This window comes from Camelus ferus, chromosome 1 (genome assembly GCF_009834535.1).
Source record: "Camelus ferus isolate YT-003-E chromosome 1, BCGSAC_Cfer_1.0, whole genome shotgun sequence".
In the NCBI taxonomy this organism is placed as follows: domain Eukaryota; kingdom Metazoa; phylum Chordata; class Mammalia; order Artiodactyla; family Camelidae; genus Camelus; species Camelus ferus.
In genome coordinates this window covers 97,594,516-97,620,544 of record NC_045696.1, presented here as the reverse complement: position 1 = coordinate 97,620,544, position 26,029 = coordinate 97,594,516, and the positions used below count along the sequence as shown (strand labels likewise).

General features: G+C 40.9%; 1 protein-coding gene across 2 annotated transcripts in view; it reads right to left on the bottom strand.

Moving 5' to 3' along the window:
- Positions 1–26,029, bottom strand: part of WWTR1 (WW domain containing transcription regulator 1) — a 124,911-nt gene that overhangs the window by 26,828 nt on the left and 72,054 nt on the right. Inside the window, exons 3-4 of one of the 2 annotated variants that reach the window (XM_032486528.1) lie at positions 25,047–25,183; positions 5,440–5,541 (exon numbers count right to left, since the gene is read on the bottom strand). In XM_032486528.1, the coding sequence (XP_032342419.1) occupies positions 5,440–5,541; positions 25,047–25,183 (239 nt within the window). The remainder of the gene's footprint in view (positions 1–5,439; positions 5,542–25,046; positions 25,184–26,029) is intronic. The other variant, XM_032486538.1, reaches the window with a different exon arrangement.

Here is a 26,029-nt window from a genome sequence, read left to right as displayed (position 1 = left end):
CGTCTTCCATGCCTTGGGAAAACAGCCCTGTCTGTTTGCTCACAGGGGCTCTGTTGGCTCAATTCCACCCATCATCCAGATACCGCTCGGCACATTTTATAGAGGTCTGCATCCTTATCAGGGAGAGCTTCAGACTCGGAGAAGATCTCTTCCGAAACCACACCCTTGCTGGTTTTTACACCACCAGCAGCCCTTAAGGAGACCGTCCATAGCAGGGAATGGGGAACATGCTGCTTTCTTCCACTTAATTTAGATTTGACCATTGAGACTAAACTCAGACTAACCATCTCCCACTATTAACTGTAGAGACTGGAAAAGAGTAGGACTCAGACAATGGCTTTGTTTTCAAAGTAAAGCACACACACCAACAGAGACGTCTGTATGGGAATATTCACCGCAGTGTTGTCTATAACAACAAAAGACAGAAAACAGCATGCACCAATCAGAGATCATGGTTCCTTCATTCAGAGGAATTTTGCGTAACTATTCCAAAGAATGAAGAAGCCCTGTAGGTGCTTGTATGGAACAACCACTAAGAAACAACGTTCGGAAAGGGGGAAAAAAATCCAAGGAACAGAAGTGTCTGTCTTAGCATGCTACTATTTGTAATTGGAAAAGCTGAGGTGGGGGTTGCGGGGTGGGGGGTACACATTATTATACATACACATATACAACAAATCTCTCTAGAAAAGTACACAAGGAACTTCTAACAGTGGGTGCCTCTGAAGAGGAAACGGGGTGTCAGGGGTGGGAGGAGATCTTTTCCTTTTCCTCTTCCTGGACTGTTTGAAGTTTTTCTGTCAGCATTTGTTATTGATGTAAAACATAAAAATATAAAAGGAAAACATAAAACGAAAACATGGCCATGTAGGCATCAAACTCAGTATTTTCTTGGTGAAGTGAAAAGAATTAACTCCAAAATTATTTGAAAAACAACGAATAAGGCCTAGAATATAGTGAAGATTGTTAAAGTTCAGAGCCTACCTGGTGTAACTCCTCCTCCTTGTGGAGGTGAGGAACCGACACCCAGACCAACAGTGAATTTGGTCGGGGGCATAAAGAGGTCCAGAGCCTAGAAGCCCCGTGTCCTGACTCACTCCAGGTGCCCGTGACCACACCTGCCGCTCTGCCTCCTCTAGCTGTTTTATCTCAAACTGTCATCAGCCCTTCTATAGGGTGAGTCTCATGAACTTCACTGATGGTTGAAGTTCTGCAAAATCACTGCTTTTGTCGCTACTCAGAGATAAAGGGGCAGAGGAGGCCGGAGACAGAGAGAAACAGAGAGGAGGTCCTCAGGAGAGCACAAGGAGGGAACACATCTCAACTTGCAAAAAACAGAAAACTCCTCGGGATAATAATCCAGAACATTTTAGGGAGAGAATAGTTCAGTTAAAAAAAAAAAAAAAGGCAGAGTATCTCAAATGCAGTATCCAGACCAAACTAGTTAAGGGCAGACAGCCATTAAATGTCTCAGAAAGGCTAAAGACCTCGTCAGTTCTTGACTTTCGCCAGTCCCCACAGAAAGGAATAACCCAAACAGAAGATTTCTTCATTGAAGCAGGAATGCATCAAAACTAAGGCAGAGACTTCTCTTTTTTTTTTCCTTCCAAGAGAGTCAGAATTTACATTTAAATCCATGTTTATCTTTTTCATTGTTTTCTTCTCCTTTCCTTTTTCTTTTTCTTTTTCTCCCCCTTCTTCAATCATTGGCTTTCTCTTCTGTGTTTGGAAATCAGCATACCCACGCTCTGTGGATGTGTGACCAGAAATGTTTCCCTGCTATTATTCAATATTAAGAAGACACCAAGAAAGACCAACTCCACAGCGTCTGAGATACGAACACTCTTTTGATTTAATGATGGTGTCCTTGGTGAAGTTAACAGTCAACCTGGGAATGGGGTGTGGCAGAGGCGGTGACTACCCATAACCCTGTGGTTAATGCTGCCCGGACACTGATGCTCCCTCTGACCTGTTCCAGCAACACACTCAGTCACATAAGCCCCACAGGTAGGCTCAGGGCCAGGAAGGTCCCTGGACTCGGTTCTCAGCCCGCACATCATTTGTTGTATAAGAAGCAGATGTGGAAAAGGTAGAGACTTCACTCCTGAACTTTTGCCTTTTGCAGCACCAGAAACAGAGAGCGACAGCTCCTAGACAAAGTGCTTTGGCAGCTTCCCCGAGCCAGGAGCGGCAGACGAGGAGGGAGGCCAGGGAATCAGGCTGCTCAGCGGGCCTCCTGGAATGTTTGACAAACGTCTTTCTGGCCTCGGAGAGGTTCAGTGGCTTTATTTTCTGTGTCCTGGGCTTGCTTCCTTCGTTTCTAAAATAGACTTTGGTTACACACACACACACGCACACACACACAATATGCCAAGTGAAGAAAACAAAACCCTAAGATTAAGCTTAACTACAAAACCCGTCTCGGGCCTGCATGGGGCTGGCTCTGAGCAGATTATGGAAAGGACAACCAGCGTGCCAATGGCTCGAAGCCACACCTAAGCCCTAGAAAGACACAGAAATTAGTTATTCCTTTCAAATCCTTCTCCCCGATGCACACGTGAGTCTGGAAAGGCCAAAGAGGAATACCTGTTGCTAGTGACGCACTTCTTGTCTTATTCTCAGCCTCCTTTCTCCTCTTGACAACAAACTTCTCTGCTGAGGGATCTCTATGCCTGGCTGTTTGAGTTGAACTTTACAAAATATGCGGTTTTCTCAGCATGTCAGAGGCACAATTCCATGCGATGAGTGAGGCAGGCCTCCCCAAGCACGCCATGACCCCTTCCACCACCAGGACCCCTCCCCCAACCGTGCTTCTCCTCTGCCAATAAAGGAGAAAGCTTCACGTGCTACTGACTATGATTCATTAGTTTAAGCAACATAACATCCATGAGTCCACACTCATACAAACAAATGGTTGAATAAAAAATAAATGGCAGGAGAAGAGACAGATCTGTACAGATAAATTCCAAATAATTTAACGTAGATACACTGTCCTCAAGGGGAGGGAGGAAATCCCCACTCCTGAAGCGTGGATGGTACATAGTGTCTCCTCCCACAGAGAAGAGCACTGGATGGGGCGGCGGGGAGGAGCTTCACAGGGGAGGAATCTCGTACACCAGCCCAGTGATCAAAGTCAGCATCAACAGGGGTAAGTCACCGTGGAGATGACACAAATGGCTCTTCACCTCTGTGATCTTCCTCCCTAAGACCCATCATCCCAGTCAGAGAAGAACATCAGACAAATTCCAGTAGAAGGGAATCCTACAAAATTCCTCAGCCTCCAAACTATCAAGGGCATCAAACACAAGGAGCGTCTCAGAAACCACCACAGCCAAGAAGAGCTTAAGGAGACATGACAAGTAGAGGTACTGAGGTCTTCTGCAGGGCACCCTGGAACAGAAAAGGACATTAGGTGAAACACTAAGGAAATCGGGATCAAGCGTGGGTGAGTGTTATTAATAATGTATCGATATGGGTTCATTTATGATAATGGGTATAGCACACAGTGTAAGGTGTTAATACAACAAGACGTTTGGTAAATGGGGACTCAATTCAATTTTTCTGTAAATCTAAAACAGTTCAAAAAATATATGTACATGTATATGTGGGTGTGTAATGTGTGTATATGTGCCGTGTGTGTGTGTGTGTAGCAATAAATACCAAGAAGTGTGCTGGGCACTGTCTCTTCAATACTCACTATTAATTAGTTTTTATAGGGTATATAAAAATGAATAAATGTTATACAGTATATAAAAATGGATAAATATTCAAAAGAAAACAGTCTAGGTGTGTTCCATGGAAGCAAATAGATATTAAGCTAAAATTTAAAAATATTGTAATAGCTGCTTCTGGTGTTCCATGGTCCATTAAGATTGGGAAATATTGAGTTAAACAAAGTTAAAAGAATTTATTTTATTGCACGATTTCCCAGAGCCTTTAATATACTAACAGACAGTGAGACTCTCCAAGAGGGAGATATAAAATGCAGCCCTTCTCAAACTTGGAAGACTAGTATTCTCCTGAGGAAGAAATACTAGGAAATGCTGGTCCATTGCATCTCAGCAGATGTCTTGGCAGTATTCAATTATGAATCGAATTGAAAATGAATTAACATTTAAAAAGCTCCTATTATGTGCTAAGCTCTTAAAAGTCAACTAAGTAGCTATGCAGGACATGGAGTCAGAGAAGGAAACAGGCAGCCTGTGGATGCTGAAGTGGTTTCATGTGCCTAGAATTACTCACTGCTGTTCAAGACGTAAAGTAACAGAAGAACACACCAAAACAAAACATAGGGAAAGCAAGAGTCATAAAAGACTGCCAGGATATCTGCTGAAATTCTCCATAAGCACATGGTGATTTAACAGGAAAATTTCAAAGATGTTTAACTTGTATATCAGTTTTCACAGGTGATAAGCAGAATCTTGTCAATTCAGTTCTATGTATTAAAAATAACCTCTGTTTTAGTTTAGCTTGTTTTTTTTTTTCTTTACCAGCTTCTATGATAAAACAACATTAAGTGTTCCAAAGAATCCATCTAGCATCATCGCCTGAGAGGAAGACCTTTGAAGAGGCTGATTTGTTTTGAAAATCTGGTTGCAGTTTGCTCAAAATAGGGGAAAATGCAACATTCGAAGACACACCTTGGGTAATACACTTGATCTGGTGTGTGGGAAACTTCTTCCCCCCAGGTGGAACAGGTATTTAACTCAGTTTGATGTCTGGACTAATACATTTATATAAATTTCATCAGAAACACCTTCTAGAGACCTAAGCACCCATGAGGGCAACACAAGTGCCCCCGCATCACAGACGGATACAGCTGGAGGCTTACTGACCAGTCCGTTCTCTGTCTCCTCTCCACAAATGCTGAAAGAGGTCCATCACAGAGGGTGGCCAACTGTCCTGGTTTAACTCAGAGGTTTCCTGGGACACGGGACTTTCAGGGCTAGATCTGGGAGAGACCCGGGCAAACGGGGTGGCTGATCACCCTAAGCCTGTGACCGTCCACATCCCCAGACCTAACTCATGGCAGCAGAACCCATGTTTCCTATTTCCACCCTAATGAGTTCCCTTACAAAGAGAACCAGAGCCAGTATTAAATAACCTCTGATAATCAGAACCACAGCCAGGCTGTCCAGATGAGCTCTCAGCATGCCTGTCCTCCAGGGGTGATAACTAGTTATAACCAGGGGTGATAACTAGAACTGCTGGTTCTTTTGCACCCATACTACTTGATAATTGGAGAAGGAATATTACTCCTGCACTTACGCTGTAACTTTTTAAGGAAATCAAGCACTATTTATGACATTGCATTGCATCATTCGTAAACATGCACTTGGTTTAGTTTGCAACCCAGATTCTGGGTGGAGCCATACACACTGAACAGAAGCTCTTTTAAGAAACACCGAACTGTTCTCTTCCTGTGATCTGAACTCTCACCTTCCTGAAGGCTGGATGTGTGCTCTTTATAAATAAGACCTGAGAAGGAGCCAAGTCTCCCCCAGCCCTTCGGATCCAACCCCAACGATATGGATCTTCCTTCTAAACATAGAACAAGAACAAAAATTATTTAGCGCATTTCAAATCTGATTTGACTTGCTGATACACATAGTAGACACAAAATACATTCTCCCTGAGCTAAGCTTCAGGGTTTATGGGTCAAAAATTGGTAGTAAAATATCATTTTAATATATAAGATCATCGTCATAGACTTTCTTTTTTAAGAAGCAAAATAAAGAAGAAAAATCAGAACGAAATGGAAATCCCTCATCTCCCAACACACAGACAACTCTCTTCCTCTTGAGGATGCATTTTAATCATTACTCCCATAATCTTACACGTGAATATTTAATGAATACTTGATTTTTGCTGCTGTGTTCTCTTTACTTCCAGAGCATATTCCCTGTTCAAGACCCCTGCATCCTTCTGTTTTATTGTCAGTGGTTTACACACCCCACCACCCTCATCACAGCTGCGGCTGTGTATTTACCCTACTATGAAGCATCACTATAGAAGTTCAGGCTGGAAGGGGCTTAGTCCATTTCGACCAGGGTTCTCCAGCAGCAGGATCTTTCACCAGAGCCTGATATGTGGCATGAAACAGAGACAACCCACAAGTGCGGGGAGGGGTCATTCACAGCACCCTGGGGCCTGTGCTGGTGTCCATGGGTCACTGAGCACAGAGGGCAGCCCCTTCGACTGTCTTCTCTCAATTCTCTCGGTCTGGCTTTCATTCTGCTTTCCCTACAGGCGTTTCCCAACTCTTGTGTCAAAATATTGAACAAAGTTTTAAAATATGTGGAACAGAAACAGCTCTTGGAGACTGGATACTAACTAAAGCTTAGCTTCTGCTCACAAACCCCTGAAACCCTGGCGTGGGGCCTTGGGACACAATTTAAAACCAATGACTTAGGCCAATTCACTCATTTTTGAGATGAAGAAACTTGGAAGGTTCAGTGACTCAGCACAAATCACAAGCATAGACTGGGACAAACCCAGGAAGCCCAGGGAATGTGCTGGATGCACGGCTGGCCGGCGTCGGCTGTGCTGACCACTAATCCCGGCTCTCCCTGTCCTGCAGTCGAAAAATATTTACCGAGTTAAATCTGGTGACAAGGATGAGAAGTGTTTCCTTTTCCCTATTTCATGAATAACGTAGACTAATCTCATTATTTCCTTCTAAAATAATCTCATTATTTCTTTGTTCCTTATAAAATATTTTCCTTATAAAATCAACGCAAATCACATGTTACGATGACACCCTATATTGTGTGATCTGGTTTTAGAGAAAATGGTGTAGGGCTTTCTTCTTCAGTCCTTCAAAAAAAAAAAAAAAAAAAAACAACTTTGAAGCGTTATTTTCCATAATTCAGGAAGGTTTACACGAAAACAGGTCCCACCATTGGGCATTACTAGCCCTTCTGGCCACAGCGGCTTTGGGGACATAATGATATGCAACGGAGTGGAGCCAAAACATACAGGTGTGAATCATTTCTGACATCTGTGTGGCCCCAGCCCCATGAAGCTTCAAAAATATTTCAGCATCAAGAGTGTCTGGGTGTAGCTGCGGGTCTTTTCCTCTGTTTATGGGCCGTACACGGCTTAACTCATGTGGACTGGCCAATGTGTCACACAGGTGTCTGCAGCCCTGTCTGATGGGAAACACATGTCTACAGAGGTAAGAAGGAAAACCCAGCCACCGACCAGCCTGGACCCCGTCACGATACAATGAAGGGGAAAAAAGGGCTGCAGACACGTCTCTCGCCCTTCTTGGGTCTCTCTCAGCTCCTGCCAACAATGAGCCGCTTGTTTCTCTTATTTCCCAGAAACAGTATTAGCCGTCCAACAAGGTCAGCAAAAAAAAAAAAAAAAAAAAAAAAAAAAAGCAGCTTTTCACTGCAGGGTGCATTCAGTTCCAAAAATCTGTAAAGTATTAAACCAAGAAGTTGCACTGTCCCAACTTCACACTGAGCCCTTTATTTCAATTCTGGGTGAGAGTAATTATAAGGACACTTCTTGTCCGGCTCAGTTGATAAGGCACAGAGCTCTGGGGTCCGTGTGCTCCGGCCACACTTCCCTGGCTTCAGACCTTGAAATCACTTCCAGGTGCCCCTAAAACTTGACAAGTGAGCCTTAGGTTTTCCAGATGCTCCAGGCTCTTCTGGTTTTAGACTTGTAACCCCAGCTGCATTTATATCACAGGAAACCCTGAATGTTTTGCACCAGCAAATGATTTTCCTACTTGCTCTCCTGTCTGCCCAACAGTAATCTCATCAACAAACCAGGGTGCAAGCACCCAGGCAACCCTGATCTTCTAGGTAGAAAGATGGAAATGCCCGCAACACTGGTTTTTTATGTTTTCCTAGCAAATGCATTACCTACAACGTATATTTTATTGGCATTTAAAGGATTTAAACATCCATATTCACCATTTTAATATATCCAGAACACGCTAGAAAAAAAAGTCACATCTTTCTGGCATGTTCATTTCTTCCGGATCCTTGTGCTGTAAAGAAACCATATTTCCTTCATCTAAAGCAGCACCAAACTGTGCTGCTCAGATTCCAACTGATTTCTGGGATATCTCAAGATTTATCAAAAGTGGCCAGGCAGGAAGCACATCTATGAAGCCAGTGAATTTAGGCAAAAAATGACCCAACTCGGAAAAAAGAGGAAATTGGGTGCTTCGCTGTGCTGCTTCACAAAGTCATCTTTGTGTCTTTGAATTTATTAACTCCATGGCCTGGCCGCAGCAGCAAAAGCAAAACTCTTCTTGTTTTATTATCTTCAGACAATAGGTAGACTTTTATCCCAGCAGGAAATGGAAACTCTGATTCATGCATTTATTTTCATTAGTCAGGAGAGAGTTTATTGTAGCTTTTTATTGGTGAGCTTTCCTGAATGATTTTAAAACTACTCCAGGTTCACAGTGTGGCAACCCAAGCTCAAGACCAGAAAATGAGTCCACAGCTGTGTCCACAAGACGCGGGAAGACGTTGCCCGTGTGGGCCGCAAGCTCTTAATCTGTTTCCTTTTTGTTACATGCCATTTTAATAAACATTTTCATTATTTAAAGCGCTCATACAATGGACACTCCAAGAGACAGTCAGAGGACTTGAACGATTTATGAAAGAGAACCCGCATTTAGTAATCAAACGTGGAAGAATGATTAGCTTCACAAGGAATCACAGAAATACATTCAAGAGCCATTCTACAGCAATCAGATTAGCAGAGATAATACAGTAATCTAATGTGGGTGTTTTGCATCGGGACAGCGGTACTCAGTAAAAGAAGAATTTAACCAGGGGTGGCAGGGAATAATAAATCTGATGAAATTGTGTCAGATTTAGGAAATGTGTGCTTATATGCATTTAAAAATTTTTTTGTTTTTTCATTTTTTTATTTATTTTTTGGGGGAGGAGGAAGTAATTTATTTTTAAAATTTATATTTATTTGTCTGTTTATTTATTTTTAGAGAAAGTACTGGGGATGGAACCCAGGACCTCATGCATGCTAAGCATACACTCTGCCACTTGAGCTATACCCTCCGCATCGCTTTTATGCATTTTGAGGACTGTACCCCTGGATCTTATAGAATTTCTAGTGACCTCAAAAGGTTAATTACCTTTGAAATAAAAATGTATTAAAATACTCATAGTGGTGGTGTATGGATGGTGGGACTATAGATGATTTTCTTTTTTCCAGTGTTCTATGGTTCACTTAAATATTCACTCACTGAATACCTGCTAAGCCCCAAGCAGGTGCAAGGCACTGTTTCTAGGTACTAGAGATACAGATGAACAAGATGGAAAGGTCCTGGCCCTTCAGGAGATTACAGTCTAGTGGGGAGACAGACAACAGCAATTATATAGTGTAATTCTAGTGATAAGGGCTTGAACAAATGTGGAACTATTTTAGGCACAGAAGGAAGTCCTTTCTGAGGAGGTAATGTGTGACCTAAAAACATCTGAATGGATAAACAACGAGGACCCACTATATAGCCTAGGGAACTATATTCAATAACTTGTAATAACCCACAATGAAAAAGAATATATATATATATAACTGAATCACTATGCTATATGTCTGAAAATAACAAAACCCTGTAAATCAACTATACTTCAATTCTAAAAATATATAAATAAAAGTAAATAAATAAAGACATCTGAATGAAGTGCAGAAATCAGAGTGGGGGACATTCTACGCTCAGGGACAGCAAGTGCAAAGGTCCTGAGGTGGGTAGGTGCCTGACCCATGGACTTGGAGTCCTTGAGCAAAACAGGGTGGCCCACATGGCTGATGGGCACAGGGTGAGGGGCAGGGATCAGGACATATGGGGCATCATGGCTGTGGTGAGCAGTGTAGTTGGCCTCTATTCCAAAGTGACAGAAATTCCCTTTGGGCTCAGAGTATTTCATACACTATGGTAAAATAAAAAATTCCAAAGGCATCCAGAGATGGAGAAGTTCTGGGGGTACACACTTCGGGACCCAGGTCTCTGGGCTGTTCTCTCAGCCCTGTGAGGTGGTTCAGAGTCATCTCTGGGGAAGAAAGGAATGAGCTTTGGGATGGAGGTAAGAGGTGGCTCTGCTTTTAAAGACTTACAAAAGGAGATTCTGGTCCCAAGCAAAGTAAAACCAACACCTACACCTCTAAACTTCATTTGGGAGGGCATGCCAAGGGGGTTCTGTTTTTAAAAACAAAAACCAAACAACACATACAACAAAAGGCTCCAACTTGGGATTTTCTAAATTGTGTCCTTGAGTCCAACTAGGTGGGTGGTGTGGCCGTGTGGTCTGCAGCCATACCTGGCTGGTGCTCTGAGATCATGCCACCGCCCAGTGTCTGGGGAGGTGAGAGAAAACCTCTCTCTAAAACTCCTGGTGTTCACAGTTGGGAGACTTTCATCACAGCGTCTAGATCACATACAGCGAATTCGTAGGAAAATTACCTCTTAGGCATCTATACTTGGAAAAACTTTGTTTCTCCTCCACACCAGGTGGGCCTTTCCCTCATGCATGCTTTGACTTACATAACTGAACGTACCGCCTCTCTGCACTAGCCCCCCCAAGTCTCAAAATCAAATCCACAACCACACGAGGCCTACAGTATGCATTTTTCTCCCTGGCTTTATTATTTTCTCAGCCACAGTCTCTCTCTACCCCAACTTAAGTCAATTATTTATATGTATCCTTTTGAACTGTGTGTTTTGGAGGAGGCAATAGTAGAACAAATGTATAGAAGCATCAGTTTCATTTTAAAACTCGGTCTCTGTATGTACAGTGACACTGATCTTGTGCTATTTATGAATTAGACAGTGTTCTGTGAAGCTTAAGGTGAGCATCCTTGTGCATCATCCCAAGGAAGGAGAAAGGTTTACACGGCCTGAGGTCACACCTTACAGAGAGACCTGGTGGACCATTTTCCTCACACTGCACTGTCTTAATGAGAACACACTCACTAGAGGAGCCGGCTGATCCAAGCAAACTCTGCCTCCTCCCACATCACCTGTTCTGGGACAGACTGACATCACGTGTCTCCTGACAGGATGCAGTAAGAACACATCACTTCTGCAGAACGTCTGCACAAAATGTATAACCTACATCTAAACCATGAGGAAACAGTAGACAAATCCACATTTAAAAAATCAAGCTTCAAAATAAATGGCCTATCCTCTTCAAAAATGTCAAGGTCCAGAAACACGAGGGCTGAGAAATCATTCCAGATAAAAAGAGATCAAGGAGACAGGATAACTAAATGCAATGCATGATCCTCAATAGATCCTAGACCAGAAACCAAAACGGCTGTAAAGGACATTACTGCAGCACATGAAGAAATTTTAAATATGGACTGTGGATTAAAAAGCATTATTGTATCAATGTTAAGTTTCCTGATTTTGATACTATCCAGGCATGTCGTGGAAATATTGAGGGTTCAGGTCCAGACCACTGCAATAAAGCAAGTCACATGCAATTTTTGGTTTCTCAGTGCATATAAACGTTATGCTTATACTATAATGCAGTCTATTAGGTTATATTAGATATATGTATGTATAGATAAATGCAATAGCAGTATGTCTTTAAAAAATGTACATACCTTAATAAAAATACTTTATTATTAAAAAAAACGCTCTCATCTGAGCCTTCAGTGAATCTTAATCTTTCTGCAACAGCAGTCAAAGTACACTGATCACAGATCACAATAACAAATACAATAATAATGAAAAAGTTTGAACTACTGGGAGAATTACCAATTTGTGACGCAGAGAGAACAAATGCTGTTGGGGAAATGCACTGACAGGTTTGTGTGACACAAGGTTGCCACAAACCATCAATTTGTATAAAAAAAAAAAAGCATGTCTTCGAAGAGCAATAAAGAGCACAGTAACACAAAGGGTGCCTGCGCTGTGCTGATGTCAGAATATGTCCTTTTAGAAAACACAATCTGAAGCATTCAGGGGTAAGAGGCATGATGTCTCCAACTTACTCCTGAAGAGTTCAGGAAAAGAAAGAAAGAAAAGAAAGAAAAGAAAGAAAAGAAAGAAAGAAAGAAAGAAAAGAAAGAAAGAAAGAAAGAAAGAAAGAAAGAAAGAAAGAAGAAAGAAAGAAGAAAGAAAAGAAAGAAAGAAAGAAAAGAAAAGAAAGAAAGAAAGAAAGAAAGAAAGAAAGAAAGAAAGAAAGGAAGAAGAAAGAAAGAAAGAAAGAAAAGAAAGGAAGAGGAAGAAGGAAGGGAAGAAGAAAAGAAAGGAAGAAGGAGAGGAAGGAGAAGGAAGGAAGGAAGGAAGGAAAGAGAAAGAGAAAGCGAAAGAGAGAAAGACAGAAAGAAGAAAGAACGAAAGAAAAAAAAGAAGAAAGAAAGAAAGAAAGAAGGAAGAAGAAGGACAAAAAGGGGCGAAGACTCCCTGCACCGGTCCGGTCCCTCCCTCCCGCCCTTCCTCCGGTCTGAAATGCCTCCCTCCCTCCGTCCCTCTCCGAGGCTCCTCCTCCCTTGGCCGTCCCCCTCCTCCTCCTCCCCTTCCCTCCTGCCTCCCTTCCTTCCTTGATAAACCCCCGTCCCCTCGGCCCAGCCCTAGCCTCTGAAAAGCCCGAATCCAATCCCCCCGAAAGAAAGAAAGAAAGAAAGAAAGAAAAGAGATACATCTTCATACAGAGAAAGAGATAACCAAGTGAGGCAAATCATAAAGAATTAACAAAGGCAAATCTGGGCAAAGAGCACATGGGCATCGCTTGTACTCTCCGTGAGACTCTTCTGTAAGTTTTAGATTATTCCCAAATAAAAGATAACATATTTAAAAAAAAAAAAAAAGCACAACAACAACAAAGAAAAAGCTTCCCCTAAACACACCCTAAGCTCCCTGGAGACTGAAAATTCTCAGTCTGGCAGAGTCCAGACAAACTGCGTTGTATACGTGCCGCTGGGCTGTGACATTATTTCTCTTGGAGGAAACCACTACTACACAATGGCTTTGAGAACTATTGTTTGGAGGAGTTTGGAGGGAGAGAACCCTAGTTGTAACAGGGGCCGTGTGATTCTGATACCTCACACGCACCATTCCCCCTAGCCTCTCTACTTCCTTCCACTCCTGACTCCAACTGTTACTTGTGGGCAAAAAAATGATGTCTGCCATTTCAGTAAACAATGAATGTTGCCAGCCCTCAAACCATCAACCATTGCAGCAGCCTGGACAGTGAGCCCTGAGGAGAACACAGGATGGAGAAAAACAGGATACTGGCCTGGGATAATAAAGATATATGTCAAAAGAATAACTTTAATGAGACCAGACTCTTGTATCTTCCCATACATAGAAAAGCACTAAAATCTTGTGATGTCTATTTTTTTGTGATTAGCAGTAACTTTTGATGTTTGACTATATTTTTTTTTTCAGCAAAAATTCTTACATATTCTGTCTCTTCCCTTCCCTCTTTGGAACAGTTCCTCAGAGCTATCTGAGAGGCTGCCTCCCAGGCTATAGTCCTCAGTAAGGTCCTTGAATAAAACATAATTTTTACCTTTTAGGTCGTGTGTGTGGTTGTTTTTTTTTTTCAGTTGATACATTAAAAAAAAACTATGTGTGGTTATGAATGTTAATTAGATTTATTGCCATGATCATTGCACAATATATACATATATCAAATCACTGTGCTATACACCTGAAAACTATAATATAATGTTTCTGTCAATTTTATCTCAATTTTTTTAGAGAAGAGAAAAAAAATCTCATTTTCAAAAAATAGAGAGCCTGGAAAGACAGGACAAAGAGATGCTCTATGGCGCTGGTCTTTCAGAATAAACAGCTCAGGACAACTGTGCCCGACAAGAAGATACTGGACTAAAGAATTACAGGTTTTCTCGGGGGGAAGCTGGGGTCCAAGAGAGTTAGTTGACTGTAAAGCTTGAGACCCTGTAGTGAAAGGCCCTCACTTCCCCGGGTCAGAGCTGAAGAAACTGTTCCACATTGGCTTTCCTGATAGAAGGAAAACTGGACAAGTTAAGAAGGGCAGAGTCGAGGCTGGAGAAGCAACTCGAAAATGCAAGGAACATATACAGGGAAGCATGTTTCAATGTCTCAAGCCAAAGCCATCCTATTTTAATATAGTTTGTGTCTAAGATTCCCTCAAATGACAAGGGAAAAAGTATTGTGCTTAAAACTGGAGCAGAGACAGACAAGAAGACAACAAATAACAAATGTTTAGATGGGAGCAGTGGAGTCTCTGGAGGAGAATCCCTTGTTTGCAGTGTTTCAGGCAGTCACAAGAGAAAAACAATATATACAGCAGAGGCAGAGAGTCCAGAAACCTTCCATCTGCAGCTCCCCTGAGAACTCATTGTGCTAGGACGGGATGAGCCAGTTCCATGTGAGGAGAAATTACAGTTGCATTCTAATTAATTCAGGCATTATGGCAATTGATAAGAATGGAAACTGAATATTTTTCTTGATATTTTAAGTGTGAGCTTTGAAACAGCTAAGTGAAAGTCTGGTGAGCCAGGACTAAATCATCCACAGTAATTTTTTTTTTTACTTTATTTTTTTTCCATCTCTGCAAATATTTAACTCTTGGCAAAACTGAAAACTCACAACTCACTCTTCACTGGTGTCTGAGAAATACAGTCCTGGAAAGGAAAAGGACGAAAATAATATGGAATGAAATGCATGACATGTACTGGGAAGCAAACTTCAAATGAAGCTTCCATTTATGGCTTTAGTTGGAAACATATGGATAGGCAAGCTGAGAAACAGAGCAAGTAGGAAAGCTCAGTGCCTGGCTGAAAGTACACTTTTTGGGGCAACCTTAAATCATTTTTTTGTAAAGGAAAGTAGACCTCAAACAAATCCTCCCCAACACACTGAGTGATCTGAAGACACTTACTTAATTAGTTCTATAAAATCAAACCATGTCAGAATTGTATTTTTAAGGAATTCTTATACTTTCCTAACAAATAAACAGTCCAAAGAAACTGGAAAAATGAGGCAAAACTGAAAAATTAAAGGAAGGCACAAAAATTTATGTACAAGAATATTTACTGGAGGGTAATAGCTCAGTAGTAGAGTGCATGCTTAGCATGTACGAGGTCCTAGATCCAATCCCCAGTATCTCCATTAAAAAAAAAAAAAAGAGTATTTACTGCAACATAATTCATAATAAGAAAAAATAGAAGCATTCTATATGTCTCTCAATAGAAGAACTGGTTAAATAAATTATGGTGGAGTCACACAATGGAATATTGTACAGCCATTAGCACAACATGATGGTGCATTAGCAGAAATATGCCCAAGTCCATTCATAACTTAGACACACACACACACACACACACGCATATATATATATATACACAAATTAAACAATGACAATCTAATATGTACCTATCAGAATTATAAAGGCTAAAAAGTTTGGTAATAAACATTACTGGCCCTAATAGGGGGAAAGAATGTTACATTGTTGGGAGCAGTGTAAATTGGTATAATCTTTTTGGAGGGAAGTGGAACATCTATTAAAACTTTAAATACACATAACCTTTGACCCAGGAATTCCTCAAAATTATCCTCTACATAAACAGCATACGGCACAAGAATTTATATACAGGGATGCACCTTGTAGCGCTGTTTAATAATAATAATAGGAAACAATCAGTGAAGAACCTAAATTTCCAGCACAGGGACAGACTGAATAAAGTATGGTACATCAGTAGAGTGGAATATTATTTACTGCTAACAAAGAATAAACACATGTATAAGTACTAATTTAGAAAGCTCTCTAAGATATGTTTAGTTTTAAAAAGGCACATACATCCAAGGATGCATATGTATGTAGAATATTTCTAGAATACAGACTGCCCTCTGTATCTGCGGGTTCCTCATCCTGGAATTCAACCAATCATGGATTGAAATCCAGTCTGTGGGTGCAGAACACGAGGGTGTGGATACCAAGGGCGGACTGTACTATGCCATTTTACGTAAGGGACTTGAGCATCCTCTGATTTTGGTATCTGCAGGGGTCCTGGAATCAATCCCTCATGGTAACAGGGGATGAGGGACGACTGCACTGAGGAAACTGGTAGTAGAGGTTTCCCGGGGTAGGAGAGAAGGACTGGGGGGGTTCCTATGTAAAGGAGACTTACTTCTCACGACTACTTTTTACAACTGTTTGAATATTTTGCCATGTCTGTGTTACTTTTCCAATAAAAAGAGCTAATCAAAAATATTGATTGAAATGTGAAGAGGCTTGTGATATATTAAGTGAAAAAAGCAGGCTACAAAAAAGAACATAGAGAATTCTCTGACCTTTTTTGTTTACATTTGTATTGGAAAAATGACAAAAATACGAGACAGTGTCAATGTTCGTGTGATTCTGAGTGGTCAGATCACAATGTTTTCTGTTTTCTCATTTTTTGCTGATCAGCATTTTCTACAATGACCAAATGGTAATTATATACTATGGGGAGAAGAAATATTCTTGAATCTTGCTGCCTCAAATATGTTTAAGGATTTTATTTTTTCCTGCCTTTTTTTTTTTTTAAACCAGGGAGAGGAGGGTGATCGTCCTCTCTTCAGGGCACTTAATAAGAAAAGACTATGAAGGCTCTCGTTTTCCTGGCTTCTCTTATACTATTATTTTGCTGACTTCATCACGGAGAATTATTCAGCGTCAAGCGTGGCAGAACAGCTGTCCCTGACCACCAGCAACTGCAAAACACTCAGGGAATAAATTTAGACCCCCAGAAAGGAAGAAGAAATCAATCTTCCAGCTGACACAGGGTGGGGGAGGTGGTGGTCACACACAGGCGGGGACAACATCACCAGGAACCCCCAAGAGGAGATCAAAGAAAAGTGTCCAAATGTCACTCGACACATCAATTTAGAACAAGTGGCAGAATGGCAAACCCTCCCAGAATCCCTCTGCCTAGAAGTTTAACTGAGTGAAATTCTCCACAGCAAGGAAGTTTCTGGGGGCTAACTACTTACAGCAAGTCAGCCAGCAGATGGGACTAGAACTGTCAAAAATAATTTTTTAAACTCTCAGCAGAGGCCCACAGCATGGTGAAGAGATTAGACTCCATTAAAAATAAATAAGTAAATGAAGGTCATGCACACAAAGAAGGGACCAAAGAAAAGCTTGACCTGGCCTTTAACTCTTTCCTAAAAGGGTCAGCTCTAGTCTGGGACTTGGGGCACCCCTCCGGAATTTTTCAGGGGTATAGGTACTGCAGAGGCCTGACTTTTTGGCCAGCTCTCGGCAAACCGAAGTCCAAGGTGGGCTTATGCACTGACCCTGTGAACTTAGACAATACGCTTCATAATCCAGATCCCAAACTGCAACGTCTCCCCTAGTTTTTGACATTTAGTTGGTATGACTGGGGACAGAATTTTCTGGAACGTGGCTTCATCCTTAATGTGCCCAATGCTCACATTTGCACTAACACCATGTGCCAAAATGACCGGTGCCAATGTCACCATAAATGTCTATTTCAGGCCAAACCCCAGTTCAAAGTTGGTGAAATGAGTCAGACAGAGAAAGATAAATATTATATGTTATCACTTATATGTGGAATCTAAAAAATAAAACAAACGTATAAAAAAGAAGCAGACTCACAGATACAGAAAACCAGTGGTTACCAGTGAGGAAGGGGGAGGGGAGTGAGAGGTACAAACTACTATGTATGAAATAAATAAGCAGCAAAGATATACTGTACAGCACAAGGAACAAAGCTAGTATTTTATAACTATAAATGGGGTACAATCCTTAAAAATTATGAATCACTATGTTGGACACGTGAAACTTAGGTGATATTTTAAATTAGCCTCAAGAAGAAGAAGAAAAAGAAGAAGAGGAAGTAGTAGTGGTGGTAGTGGTAGTCGTGGTGGTGGTAGCAGTGGTGGTGGTGGTGGTAGCAGTGGTGGTGGTAGCAGTGGTGGTGGTAGCAGTGGTTGGGGAGGACACTTGGCTTTCTCTTCAGGTAACTCAAGCTAAAAACTAGATTTCTGAGTGGGTTTTTGCCAGTTATCATGATGGCATTCTCCAGTCACCGTGCTAAAGCACAGTTCTGTAGTCGTTCCTACAGCCAGCTGATGACCAGAGGCATCTGAGCACTTGAAAACAGAATACACAGGTGGAGAGCAACGTCTCATGGGAAAAGAAAATCTAAACAAAGTCCTTTTTAAAAAACAAGATTATAATCCTAGCCTAACAATTTTGCCTGTGTTATCAAATTAGAACGATATGATAAACAGTTTTCCATATGCTACATATTGCTTATAACAATGGTTCTATTTTAGTGGTTACAAATATACTTATTTTTATATTGTAGTCATTTTATCTGGAGGGGGTCTACACTAAAAACAACACATCTTTGTGTACAGTTTTCCAAAGTGTTTATCTAGCATACTACTTAGGAATTTTATCTTGGAGAATATTTTCTTACTTTTTTTCCCTTGGAGAGTATTTTCTTAGGAAAATTGTGGCGCCAAACACTTTTCATGGCTCTTGAGATTTCTTATGAAAGAAGCAATTTACTACCTAAATGTCTAAATTCTACATAAGAACATCTATAGGTCTTTATCTCGTAATCTTAATATATGCAGATGAATGAATACTGATACAGATGAGAGATTCATCCAAATTAAGCTAAATGGAATATATCAACTACAGTTCAATTTTTTAAAAAAAACATAAATGGAATATACCCAAGAAAACACAGGGTTCATCTCTTTATATACTATTATGTCCCACTTTATTGCCCGAGAAGAATTAAATTACTTGCTTTCAGCCTCCATTTCACATATTCCTTAAAAGCCTCAGAAGAAAAGATCTGTAATGAGCCTCCTTTGGGAAGCCTCAAAGAAGAGCAGTCTTCAAGAACGCTGATTAAATAGAACAAATTTTGACAACTGATGGATTCCTCTAGATCTAAGAAGAAAATAACACTGATTTTCTACGGCGCTTAGAAAACTGTTCCCTCTTTTGTTAATCAAGAAAAGATCCCTTTAAACCAGAACCCCTCTGGCTCCCTCAGTCTTCCTTCCCTGCCATAAAGACCACTTTCCACAGCAATCTTACTAACACCTCATCACCCCCACCTGCCCCCACCGTAAGTGTGGAGGCTTTTCAGTTTGTCTTTGGGTTTGTGTGTATATGTGCTTGTGCACGTTAGGCTAATTTATGCAGCAGGAACCACAAGCAGCTGCACTATTTCACATTCCCACCAGGAATAAAGAAGGGTTCTAATTTCTTTTATTTTTTAATGTATCAATGTTAGTGGATGTGAGTGATACCACATTGTTGTTCTGATTTGGACTTTCTTAACGACTAATGGTAAGTACTCTTCATGTGCTTATTGGTCATTTGTATATTTACTTTGGGAAATATCACTCAAGTCTTTTGTCTATACTTTAAGAATTTTCTTTGTCTTTTAGTTCTTTTCACCTAAGTAAACAAATACGTATGCATATAGTGTGTTCATAATATTCTTTATTATCCTTTTACTGTAGCGATGGACTCTTTTTCAGTATTAATAATTTCTGTTTTTTTTTTTTTTTTCTTGGTTAGCTTGGCTAGAGGTTTGTCGGTTTTATTGATCTTTTAAAGAACCATCTTTTGGATTTTTTGACCTTCTCTATTCATTTATGACTTTTAATTTCATTTATTTTGCTAAAATTTTTATTATTTCCTAAGTTCAAAATGTAGTGAGAACATCAGAGCTGGAAAAATCACAGTAGCCAGATGTGTCTGCCATAAACTCACCACATAAATTTGATTAGGAAAAAACTACTGGAAAAAGTAGTTATTTTTAAGATAGTCCACATATAAATCTGACTTTCAGTAAACTTTCAGGATACCTTTCTCCACACTTTCAGCAATGCTAGGCTGCAGTGTCCCTTAGCTATTTTATTTGCTTTTGATAAAATGTCTTTAAGTGCCTTTGTACACTTCCCAGAGGGATGAAGGAGCCAACTTTGCAAACTGAACAGAGACAAGATTTTCCATCTTGTCTTGAAAAGCACACCCTGCAAAAAAAAAAAGAAAAGAAAAAAGAAAGCAAGAAAACCACACATGTGTTTATAATTTGAAATACAGATCAAGACAGACCTGGAGGACTTAGATTCTGGCCTGGTGGATGGCATTATCTTCAAAGGGGGAAGTGTGTGTGTGAGCGTGTGTGATATTTTAAAAATTCCTATAGCATTAAAAATACACTCTGGCTGCACTTTACCAGAAGTTTTTGAACTGGCTAGGGCTGGCAGTCTGGTGAAGTTGTTATACAATCTTTATTTTTCCTGTCCTGTCTGGGAGGATGCTGGCACCCCAGGTCGGGGCCTCGTTCCAACAAAGAGGGTCCATAAATGTATGACAGGAGCCCGGCCCCCCATGGTTTATAATCACCAGGATTATCACCAAAAAGGCAAAATGGCCTGTCACTTTCTCTTGGCAAAACCATTTTAAAATATGGGGAGATTTTAAGTTACTGCAGGATTTGAGTAGTTGTGTGCTGAGAAATGGGAAAACCTTGCAGAGGGAGAAGGTTCTGGAAGTGGAGCTAGAAGTGACCTTGCTCTTCCCAAATTCCCTCTGTCCCTGAAGGAACCGGGGCACAACTGTGTGGATCTTCATCTTCTCATAATCACTAGCTGGGGTGAAGGATGATTTTTGCATTGTGTAAGTGGAAGTGTCAAAAGGCTAAAAGCTGCAGGGATTGTGGTTGTGTTTTCCCAAGGGAAGAGGAAGAGGAGGAGGAGGAGGACGGCTTTCTAAGGCACACAGCACAGGCTCTTCTTCCAACTCCATGGGGCCCAGAAAAGTGAAGAAAAACCAGACTACCAGCTAATAATAACAGTCATAGCAACACATCTCTTTGGGGCTTTCTCTATGCCAGGTACCAAGGCATGGACGACCTACATGCTCAAAACAGCTTTTATAGAGAAGGGACTATCACTAGCATCATATTACAGAAGGAAAATGACACTCAGGTTAAATAACAAACACAACTAGTAAATGTCTAACCCAGGAGGAGCTTAGTTCTGACTCCAAGTCTTCCCATTAACCATTATTCAGAAAGGTCCCAGCCCTTGACCCCAACCCCTCACACCCTAACACCCTCACTGATTTCCTTAGGTTCCATTTCCCCAAGCCCACTGTTCTATATATTACAGGGCCTGACTAGAGTCTTTTTTTTTTTCATGTTTCATTTTTCTCCCCCTCCTTCAAAAAAAATTTAGTGAGTATTAATAGTAATTATCACCCCAACAACCTACTTAAAAGACATGAGATCCTATCTGGTTTGTGTTATGAAAAAAATCAGCTTTCACATGTATAACTTTCCCCCTTGACTGTGTTACATAAAAGTGAGGGTTCCAAACAACTTGTCAGCCCCCAAGTGACACAGCTTCCACCCAGCGTTGAGCGCTCCTCTTCACTATCTAAGGTCTCCAAGACCTTCCTTTCTTCTTCCATTCGCTGGGGATCCCCAGGGACTCAGACTCCAAAGTGACCAAGCTGCTCAGACAGAATCAAACTGGATGAAACCTGACAGACAACCTGATTTAGTAAATACAGAACCAAAAATTTCAGATAAAAATTAGATCAAGCCGGAGACGGCTGTTTGAAATAACCCCCTCGAGTCTATTTCATGTATTTCATTTCACTTCGGCATTTGAAAAGAGAGTGAGCTTAGACACCCTACTAGACGCTTTTCACTGCATACTGAGGCAGCTTGACAAAAGTATGCTCACAAAGTGACCTTCACAAAGTCACTCACTCCAGGATGCCTTTAAGTGATCTCTTAATTGGTCTCTTAAAGTGGTATCTTCTCTCTTAATTAAAGTATCATTTGACTTAAAGGCCACATTTCAGGAATAGATCTACTGAAAAAAATAAGAGATCCACGGATAAGAAGTTTCTTGGGGAATGCAGGGGAGCAAGGGGTGAAACGGATTGAAACATTCCCACCAGGGGGCGCTATCTTCACTGAAAGTAAGAAATAGTGTTCCTAATTTAAAGTGCGTTGTACTCTAACCAGACTAAAATCTTTTTTTCCCTTGAGAGCTTTCACGATGAACAATGAAATTGTCTTCAAATCTAACAACCTATAATTAAATAAAATATAAAATCTTTCTTTCCACAAAGAACAATGATGATAATATTTCATTATGTGCCAGGCATGGATCTACATATCTTACTTATAAACTCACACAATCTCCTCATACTATAAAAATAACCCTCATTTTACACATGGAGAAACTGAGGCACGATTAAGTCACCAATAGGCAGAGCCAGAATTCACATTCTGACTGTCTGATGCCCAAGTTCACATATCTTACCTACAGAAAAACAAAGAATGGCAAAATAAGATTTACTGTTGAATGTATTTTGATATGTCACTGATTACCTCACATCTCTAGAAATACATAACACTAGCTTACAAATGGTACTAATTCTATCACTTGACAGTAATGTTAACTGTATTTTGACATCATTTTCACATATACTCATACCTATCAGTGAAGTTTACTTTTTTGTCAGATATATTCCATTGAAAAGACATTGAAATATTCTAGATTTAAGAAGAAATAGGAGGAGGGGAAGGATCTGCTCTGGTCAAAAGGTAAAAAGGAAAGAACAATGCAGGTGATGTAAAATAGACATTGATATTTTTAAGACAAAGAAATTTTGAATCATATTCAAAATATTGACTTTCTATGTATGTTTATATATATACCAGTGTGTATGACATAGGTATAATAAATATAAACACAGATGTGTGCCTATTATTTCTAAAATAATGAAAATAAAATACCACAGACAAAATCTTAAGGAAAAGAAAAGTAGAAGGAATCTATTCTATTTTTAGAGATTGATAACAGAGTATAAACTATAAGCAGAGCTGTAATTTGAAATAAAGTATTCTGAGCAAATCATTTATTATTAGGACCATATTGTGAATTATCCCTGGACTTTGAAACTTACTTTGCATTCCCCGTTGTGTTTCCAACCTTCGGACACGTGTGATTCTTGAGAGGCTAGCAACACACTTGTAATGGGGCACATACTCACCTATTATTGGAAAACCCCCACAATGTGTGTCTTGAGAAATTTACTGTCCCAATTTATTAGAAATCTGGAAAGTAAGATATTTTATTCAGCCACAAGTAAACTTGTTTCAGACTTCAGATTACCAACTCTACCAGCAACTGGGCTTTTTGGGGGAGAGAGGGACAGACTCACATGTGCCTTCAGTGTTAAGTTTTTAGCATTCAAGGTCCTTATTTTAACTTAGTCCATTTCTTATCTGTTGCACAACTTTTTAAAATTAAGGAAAGTACATAAAAGAGAATAAACAATGATATTTATTCCAGCATTGGGCACACTAGTAACACACCAGTGACAACCTAAATAGCCATCAGATGGAGGCTAGTTAAAAGAAACTAATTATAGCATATCAACATTAGGTAGGTTTTCAAAAGAATGAGGCAGCTCTGTGTGTACAGATAGAGAAGCGGGAAAAGTAAGGTGCGGAAGAGTGGATATAATACACATGTGACTGGAATCACTGCTAGACTGGAATCACTGCTAGACTCCAGGCAACACATGAGGGACTGAGGAATGGGCATCAGATGAGGGCTTATTTTTTGCACACTCCTTTGAAAAAGTGTTTGAATGTTTTTAGCCAGATCCGTGAAAGATTTCTCCAATTGTGATCAATTATAAAGTAAACATTAATATTTAATAACCAATTTTTAGACTTTTTAATGGAAAGTAAATGGTTAAAGAAACCCTGAAACCAGTCTAGCGCTACTTAATTTGTGGTTTCTTCACTACACGCACATCTGCTTTCTACTTGGGCTCACATATGTTGAGGAAAAATGACTCATGGGAAGCACTGGCACCATTTTCCTTGATCTGCCCTTTAGGTATGAAACACAACAGAGGTTATCCCAGGTCAATTGCTGTTTTGTATATATTTTACATCTGCAAGCTTTAAAATGGTAGATCTGGACTTGCTGGAAGAAGAGACCATACATTTACTTGGAGCTGACTCAGGTCTCCTTGAGTTCATACTCGCTGTGGCTAAGCCGCAGTATAAGCGAAGGGTGTCTAGGAAAAATGCTTCCATTTTTATCCTGTTCATTCCTGAAAATCCAACAGGAGATTCTTTTCCCTCTCTAAAATTAACTGTTCTGTGTATAAAGCAGTATCTGGATAGCTGATCTTAAATGGAAACATGATCTGAAAATGGCACCACCTTCTAAAAAAAACCCTTGAAATTGGCCTTCTTATTTTTAGCCTTTGGGGATGGGGGAGAATGGCCACAACAAAAGCTGATTGGTTCTGTGGCTGGAATGTGTTCATTCACATCTGATTATCTCTGGTGGGCAGAACTGTATTCCTTTTGAGGTAAAGGCAATTAGCGGAAAATAATCTCGCCTCGTGTGGAAAATCATACTTAAACATTCAAAATGAAGGGAAACGTGAGCTATCCTAGGCTGGGGCATGTATGAGGGGAAGCCACCCACAGATTCTCCAAGGGTCTAAAATCAGACCAATTTTAGTTCCAACTCCAGCTCTACTATCCAAAAGTTGGGACATCGGGAAAGTTTCTGCATCTATAAAATGGGAATGCTGTCACTTCTTGTAGGGTTGTTGCGATGACTGAATGACATAAGGCAAGAAAACACCTAGCCTGGTGTCAGGTGTCAGATGTGAGGCCAGCAATGTACCCTTTGGCAGTCTTCAGGGACCAAATTCACAGAAAGGGGCTAAGTGCCCTACCTGCCTTGGTCTGGATGAAGACAACAGGCCTAAGTGATTTTTTCAAAGAACTCCATTAAAGGCAATTGGAGAGGATGCTGGAGTTACACTGTAAACCTGAGTAGCAGTACCGTGAACCGCATAACCAAGAGGCCAAGAAAAGGAAGCAAGGGCAGTGAAACGGCGACACAGCCAAGAGGGAGGAAGATGTGCTATCTGGGTGCATGTGTGGGCACTGAAGCAACCAGAGCTGCTTCTGAGCTTCAGAGACTCTTGGCTGAGCATTTGTTTATCCAAGTCAAAGCTTACCGAGATTCGGCTGGGACACGGCCATGGCCCTCTGGGGCACTGGTGTGGTAGTGGCAGCTGGGTGGAGGTTCATATGATTCAGGGGCTGATTCATCGCCTTCCTAGGGTCTTGCCACGTGGTGATTTTTTCTATGTGACTAAAAGAAGGAAAACAATTATCTTTTTAATTGTCAGCATCATCATCATTATCACCATCACCAGTAACAATGCAACAGTTAAATGATGCTGGCTCTTCTTCCCTCAGGATCTGCTTACAAGTGGTTGACACATTGTTTGTTTTCAGCCAAGGTCTGGCTTGCCCACTTATCCGCCATTCAAATTGGGCTACACTGGGGATTTTGCAGAGGACTCTCTGAACACAACTCCATGACCTAGCCATCCCAGTTACCCCTATGTGCAAACACCCTCTTAAGAGTTTTCTGCCTTACCAGAGACAGACAAGCCCCAGCGCACCTCCCCGCAGCCCGAGGAGCCTATGTTCTCCAGCCCCTCAGAGCTCACGGCCACCCAGTTACTGAGATACCACAGTGTGAACTCCTCTCCCAATGCAGGACCGTGCTCTCCGGCCAGCCAGCCCTCCCACACTCTCCCGGCTCATGTAATTGACATAATGAGGACACTTCCTCCTGTCCTCAGCCAAAGATAGGCCCTGAAGCCAACCTCGTAAACATGACATTTACTGACATCATATTACTAAGGGTAAGACACCGAGCTCCACATAGGTAATAAATAAAACCCTCAAGAAGCTTCTGTTCCACCATGCCGGGGAACAACTGTGTAGCTGGAGAACAGAGTAGCAGGAAGTAAGTGTAGGAAGTGCCAGATTATGGAGAAACCCAGATACCGAGCCATAAAGGTTTCTAGAGGAGAAGATGTGATTAGACTTTTGGTCATGGACAACTTCCAGCGTTTGTTATCATGACTTAATCAGCTTCTGCCCAGAGTTTCAAGCGTGTCCTTAGAAAGACTGATGGGTCCTCCAG